We start from the raw sequence: 6,903 nt of genomic DNA, 5'->3' as shown, positions 1-6,903 counted from the left end.
TCCTAGTCCACTTTGTCTGAAGCTCTGGCTGGCTCTGGATAAAGCGTGACTACCCATTTTTTGCCTACACGGTTGTGGAGGTGGATCTTGGCCACGCGCTGTGAGTAACGCGTCTGCCATCCGTCGCACGTCAATGATATGGGGCGGAAAGCCTCGTCGATCTAGCTCTAGAATCCACTGAACAAGAGACTGCTCTTCGACAGGTGATAGCTTACGCCTAGCAGACGGAACCTCTGATCGTGGCTGGATACCGCGGAGGCGTGTCTGGAGCGTCGATTTTGGCACGTCGTACGCTTTCGCAAGAGAGTAGATAGATTGTTTTGGATTATTATAATAGGACGCCATAGCAAGACTTATTCTGCCTTCACGAGAAGTCTGTATAGAACGTTGTTGTCGCGGCATTATGGTTGTTGTGTAGAGTGTCGCGTCGAGTTTGGTGGGGCGGCCAGCTTACTGTTCCGGCCAGCTTACTGATCCCGGACGTTACAAGTAAAGTATTACGGGAAAACACGACAACAGCGAGTATTGCAATTTTTGGAATTAACGCAGTATATCGCACGTAAAAGTTAGCCTGACACGCCCTACGACCCGTCAGCACTTCAGAAGCAGCGCCCACTGCCACTGAAGCGTTATGGCGACGCCGTGGCCGCGAAGGGCGACATGGCCTACCCCGCTACGCGAGCATGCTACTTCTCTCGGCACCTTTCTTCACGACGTCCTGGAGGCCATCGAGCGCAACGGCAGCCAGACCGTGCCAGCAGACCTCGCCGGAGATGTAATTCGCGGCGCGTTAACGCTCGTCTTAAAGACGCAACATACGCCTGACCTGGACACAGTCCGTGACGCCCTCGCAGTCGCACAAACCGAAGCCAAGACCAACGCAGAGCAGACCGCGCAAGCCCTCGACCAGATCAAGGGCGAACTTAAGAACACCGTAGATATCGTGCAACTAGTAGCTGCCAACATGCAACAGAACGCTAGTACAGTAGAAGAGGCGAGAGCGGCAGCCAAAGAGGCGACACAAGTGGGCAAGGCTACCCTGGAAATGGCAAGAGAGATCAAGAACAAAGCACCACAACAGCAGCAGACGAACGGGCCAACATCGTACGCTGCAGCGGCAGCAAGAGGCCTTCCACTAGCAGGTACATATAATACACAGAGTCGTAGAGCACCTATCGTGCAAACACAACGTGAGGTCATCGTGAATATTAGAGATCCACTCACTGTGCAGGCCTTGCGGGCAATGAACCCACGTAACCTTAAAGCCCACGTCGAGCGTGCAATCGAGCAGAGCGGCAATGAGAACATTATAGGCGTGAAGATCGTTTCCTCTAACCAGCTCAAGAGCGGCGACCTCAGCGTCAAGGCAGCCACCAGCACCGAGGTCGAAGCACTACGGCAGTTCGCAGACGACTGGGCCGCGCGCATCGGCCACGGCGCCAGCATACAGATCCCGACGTACGGTGTGCTCGCCCACGGCATACGCACCAGCACAATGAACATGGACAGGTTCGAAGACAACAGAAGCCAGATCTTGCAGGACAACAGACCGTTCATCCCGCAGGCTGAGATCCGCCACATAGGATGGCTAACTAGAGACGCTACCGCCAAGACTGCATCGACTATCACGATTGAGTTTACTCGACCAGAAGACGCCAACAAGATCATCGACGAGGGCCTTGTCTGGCAGGGCGAGGTGTTCCAGTGCGAGCGATACGAGCGACAGTGCCGCGTGAAGCAGTGCTTCAAGTGCCAAAAATACGGCCACATAGGAACCCAGTGCAAGGCAGCAACAGCATGTGGCTTCTGTGCGCAGGAGCACGACACCCGAGACTGTCCAGCCAAGTCAGACCGGACTATAGCCAGGAAGTGCACGCTGTGCCGCGGCGAGCACGAAGCGTGGAGCCGACAGTGCCCTAGTAGGAAGGACGAGATGGCCAAAGCGAAGATGGCCTACGACACGCGGCCACAGTATCACTTCGTACCGGAAACGAGGGGAAGAAACGTACAGCCTGAAATGCCTACTACTATCCTTAGAAGCAGGTCTAGCCAAAACACAGCGCCGACACAGCCTACGCAGCCCACAAGGAGCAGGTCGCAGGCCCAACGAGGACAAAAGCGGACCAATACGGGAACTGCAATCGATACGACAGACCAGGAGAACGCGCTGCCGGCAGGGATGAGCAGTCAGCGACCACAGAGAACGATTATGCCGAGCCGCAGAGCATTAGAGGCGATCAGCGCCAACATGCGGCTGACCCAAAGCAACACCCAGCACATGGAGATCGACTGCGAGACAGAAGCATGAATCAGTACAACACACTAAGCATACTACAGTACAACGTACGCAAGTCGAGAGACATAGTAATGGCGACGCTGCTGCGAGACCCCCGGATACACGAGTACGACATTCTGGCCATCCAGGAACCATGGAGGAACCCGTACATGGTGACCACTCACCACCCAGCAAAGGATGGTTTCCACCTCTGCTATCCGGCGGCAGCAGATGAAGAAGGCCCAGCGAGGGTCTGTTTCTTCGTCAACAAGAGAATTGACCACAATAGATGGCGCTTCAAGGAACACTCGAGAGACGTCTGCTCTCTCGTCATTGAGCCTAGCAGGGACCAACAAGAGCAGCAGAGTGTGGCGATCCACAACATTTACAATGCAGTAGGAGGTGGAGGTCCCACAGGCCCTACGCTTGTAGATGTCCGCGCAGTCCTCGAGAAGCACAGCAGCAATGAGCAAATCCTGCTAGGCGATTTCAATCTGCATCACCCTTTGTGGGGAGGCCAGAACGTTAGACACATTGACCCACAGGCAGAAGACTTGATAGCAATTATAGAAGACTTTGACCTTAGCAATACGCTAGCGGCCGGGACAATCACATACGAAGAAGCGGCGCGGCAGACTACCATCGATCTATGCCTCGTCACTGTCGGCCTCGTCGATAGGATGATCAGAAGCGAGGTAGACCGCGATCTCGACCACGACTCTGACCACCTACCGATAAGCACAGTGCTCGATATGGCGGTGCAATCTATGCCAGAGACAACAAAGAGGAACTGGAAGCGCATGAACGAGAAGACATACCTAGAAGACCTAAAAGCGACTCTGCCGCCACTACGCAGGCCAGCCACTAAGCTAGCACTCGACAACTACGTCCGCGACGTGACTACTGCCATCAAGACAGCAGCAGAGAAGGCGACTCCGCAGGTATGCATCTTAGCTCGGGCAAGAGAAGGATGGACGGCGGAATGCAAGACAGTACTAGCGGAGGCGAAGAGGCTTAAAAGGCGGCACAGCCAACATGGCACAGAAGAGACGTGGCAAGCGTATCGAGAAGCGAGAAACCACAAAGCTAGAGTTATTCGCAAAGCAATGACTCAGATGCATAGAGACCGAGTAGAAGAGGCAGCGCAGTCGCCAGAGAAGCTGTGGAAGCTCGCAACCTGGGCCAAGACAAGAGGCAGGGTGGCCCCTAGGGTCACGCCTGCCATACGACACCCAACGACAGAACACGAAGTCACAGAGCCAGCTGATAAAGCAACTCTGTTCCGACATGCCTTCTTCCCCGCCCCGCCAGCAGCAGACCTAACAGACATACAGGACGCCGAGTACAGCGGCCAGATCGAGTTCCCCGCAGTAACGAAAAAGGAAGTGAGAGACGCGATCCGTGCAGCAGCACCTTTCAAGGCCCCGGGGCCAGACAGTATAGCAAATCGAACGCTACAGGTAGGAGAGAGGCTGATTACCAAGCACCTCACAAGAATAGTCAACTGCAGCCTGCGCCTAGGATACTGCCCTTCTCACTTTCGTGAGTCGACCACGGTCGTCCTGCGCAAGCCAGGCAAAGACAACTACACTGTACCTAAAGCATACCGGCCGATCGCGCTACTTAACACAGTCGGCAAAGTCATGGATGCTGTTATTGCCCGGCGACTTAGCCACCTAGTTGAAACACAGCACGTGCTGCCCGACACGCATATGGGCGGCAGGAGGATGCGCTCTACTGAACACGCACTGCACGCCGTCACAAGCAGGATCTACCAGGCATGGAACAAAGGTGATGGCCAGGTAGCTAGCCTTCTGCTGCTTGATGTCTCGGGCGCCTTCGACAACGTTTCGCACCCACGACTGCTTCACAACCTGCGGAAGCGAAGAGTGGATAATAAGACAGTCAAGTGGATTGCAAGCTTTCTCAGCAACAGACACACCAGGATCACAGCAGACGGCTTCACATCACAAGAGTACGCAATCAACACGGGCATACCGCAGGGCTCGCCGCTCTCGCCCATTCTCTATCTCTTTTACAATGCCGATCTTATAGACGAGTGCAACAGAGAAGCCAACACAACGTCCACAGGGTACATAGACGACGTAGCTATCCTCGCATGGGGTAACACAGCAGCAGAGACATGCAGCACGCTAAGTCGCGTTCTCGAGAAAGCACAGCGATGGGCCATCACCCACGCCTCGGTCTTCGCACCAGACAAGTTCCAGCTGACTCACTTCACACGCTCGCGTACACGCATCAACAGAAGCAGGACAGTGCAGACAAGCTGGGGCGAGGTGACGCCTAAGCCAACGTGCAAGTATCTAGGCCTAACTATGGACTCGAAGCTACAATGGAAAGAACAAGTAGAAGAGATCAGACGCAAAGCGACAAAGACGGTCAACGCGCTCAGCTGCCTCGGAGGCTCGACCTGGGGCATCACGCTTGCAGACATGCGGAGGCTGTATGAGGCCACAGCGCTGCCACAGATGATGTATGCCTGCTCCATCTGGTCGAATGCCAGTGTTAAGGGCAAAACATACACGAAGAAGACACTCAGCATCCTGCAAAGCATACAGGCAAGAGCAGCAAGAGCCATATGTGGAGCATACAAAGCCACGTCCAAAGCAGCACTCGACGTCGAAGCACACCTCCTGCCAATTGAGCAGCAGATATGGAAGCACAACGCCGACGTTATCACTCGGCTTCTCTCGAGCAAGCATATGGCGCACATTTCAAACCTTCAGGTGAGCAGGTCACAACCTGCTAGCGCAAGCATACGCCGCATTAGACACGTCGACTCTTGGCAGAAGATATACGATGACATGAGGAGTCAGCGCAGACAGGATCTCGAGATGCAGGAGCCAATTCCACCCTTTATCACCCCGCCCTGGCGACACGGCCCAAAGACCTACATAGACAAGAGCGCGGACAAAGCACGTAGTCGACACGACAGAGAACATGAGAAGGACCAGAGCCTTAGCATCTATACCGACGGCAGTGGCATAGAAGGCGAGATTGGTGCTGCAGCAGTATGCCCACTCACACATCAGACCCGCACAATGCACATGGGGCCAGACACGGGCTCGACAGTCTACGCCGCCGAGCTACAGGGTATCAGCCTCGCACTACAAATAGCACAAGAGTACGCAGAGCGAGGAGGTGAGAGGCGGAAGGTAGCCATCTACACAGACAACCAGGCAGCCATTTGGTCAGTGGCCAAGGCTGAAGGTCGATCAGGAGCATACATTCTCGCAGACATTGCAGAACAGGTCGAGACGCTCCAGGACATGGACCGGCCAGTGACAATAAGGTGGATCCCAGCCCACACCGGCATCCCAGGAAACGAAGCGGCCGACAGGGCCGCCAAGGAGGCCACAGGATGGAGAGAGGACGGCCGCAGACACCCGCCAGCAGAAGCGCCGCCCAGACTCTATCCAATCAGGTCAACTGTCAGGCGCTGGTGCAGGACTCAAACAGAGCGAGCATGGGCAGCCAAGTGGCGAACAGAGGCGAAAGGTCGAGCAACCTACAGACACACACCGTGGCCTACTAAGAAAGTACTTCAGACACATGAGGGCCTTACTAAACGACAGAGTGCGCTACTAGTGCAGCTGCGTACTGAAAAGATAGACCTGCGCGACTTCCTCTTCACCCAAAGAGTGCCAGGGGTTACCAGCTCCCGCTGCCAGTGCGGGGAGAGACGACAGACTGTCGCCCACATCCTGCTCCACTGCAGGATGCTCAAGGACCTCCGGAACCAGGTATTCGGCAACCTCCGTGGACGAAACAACCTCCGGGCCATCCTGAGTAAGCCACAGCTAGCCACCAAAGCCATCCAGTTTGTAGAACAAGCGCAGATTCTTGGGCATGTTGGGATCGAAGACGCGTAGACGACAGCCGAGCGCTGGGGGGAGACTGTAGGTATCACGGCCGCAAAACACGAGGCAGCACGCCTCCACGAGCCTATAAGCACAGCATACTGTAAGTAGAACCATTGTCTAGATGAGGTGCCAGCCAGATTGTAGATAGTGGTGGAGGGGAAACGGCAGGCCTCTAGGAACAGCTGGCTCCCATAGGGAGTGACGTGGGGCGGCGCGGATTAACGTCTGCGCGGCGTCGGCTATTGGCTACGCCAGCCATGCCGGGCATAGCCGCGGAGAAAACACGGCTGAAACCGAGTAGGACTAAATCAATCAATCAATCAATCACTTCGAAAAACACCACACACAGCGAGAACTTGATTTTTGGAATTCAGTCGTTTTTTCGCACTCAAACGCTCGCTCTTGACGCCAATTGACTAGCCAGCACTCAGCCGTAGCGCCCACTGCGACTGACGTGCCATGGCGACACCGTGGCCTCAGCAGCCCGCATGGCCAACACCATTCCGCGAGCACGCTACACGACTCAGCACCTACCTTCAGGACGCGCTGACCTGCATCGATCGCACTCAAAGCCAGCCCGTACCGGCAGACCTTGTCAAGATCATTATCCATGGCACCCTGACATTCATACTGAAAGTGCAACACGCCCCCGACTCAGCACGGTATGCGACGCGCTTAGCATCCTGCAAACCGAGGCCAAAGCGACCTCGGACAACACCGCGCGAATGCTCGACGCCGTCAAAC

The 6,903-nt window shown here is 55.4% G+C and overlaps 4 protein-coding genes across 4 annotated transcripts in view; 3 read left to right on the top strand and 1 right to left on the bottom strand.

Annotated features, from left to right (window-relative positions):
* Positions 1–631: 631 nt before the first annotated feature.
* On the top strand, positions 632–2,308 carry COCSADRAFT_86617 (uncharacterized protein; the record flags this gene model as incomplete). The annotated part of the gene is made up of 2 exons (XM_007700826.1): positions 632–1,696; positions 1,781–2,308. The coding sequence occupies 2 exons, from the start codon at positions 632–634 to the stop codon at positions 2,306–2,308; spliced, it is 1,593 nt and encodes a 530-aa protein (XP_007699016.1).
* A 113-nt stretch (positions 2,309–2,421) lies between these two features.
* Positions 2,422–3,019, top strand: COCSADRAFT_35956 (uncharacterized protein; the record flags this gene model as incomplete). The annotated part of the gene is made up of 1 exon (XM_007700249.1): positions 2,422–3,019. A coding segment is annotated over exon 1 (348 nt), but the record flags the coding sequence as incomplete, so codon positions are not given.
* Positions 3,020–3,786: 767 nt separating this feature from the next.
* On the top strand, positions 3,787–3,975 carry COCSADRAFT_49666 (uncharacterized protein; the record flags this gene model as incomplete). The annotated part of the gene is made up of 1 exon (XM_007700262.1): positions 3,787–3,975. A coding segment is annotated over one exon (189 nt), but the record flags the coding sequence as incomplete, so codon positions are not given.
* A 1,862-nt stretch (positions 3,976–5,837) lies between these two features.
* Positions 5,838–6,903, bottom strand: part of COCSADRAFT_35954 (uncharacterized protein) — a gene marked incomplete at its 3' end in the record, with an annotated part of 2,161 nt that continues 1,095 nt past the window's right edge. The window contains exon 2 of the mRNA XM_007700248.1: positions 5,838–6,353. Within this exon, the coding sequence (XP_007698438.1) occupies positions 6,277–6,353 (77 nt within the window). The remainder of the gene's footprint in view (positions 6,354–6,903) is intronic.

The sequence above is a fragment of the Bipolaris sorokiniana genome, assembly GCF_000338995.1.
Source record: "Bipolaris sorokiniana ND90Pr unplaced genomic scaffold COCSAscaffold_5, whole genome shotgun sequence".
In the NCBI taxonomy this organism is placed as follows: domain Eukaryota; kingdom Fungi; phylum Ascomycota; class Dothideomycetes; order Pleosporales; family Pleosporaceae; genus Bipolaris; species Bipolaris sorokiniana.
This window is presented reverse-complemented; position numbering and strand designations above follow the sequence as displayed.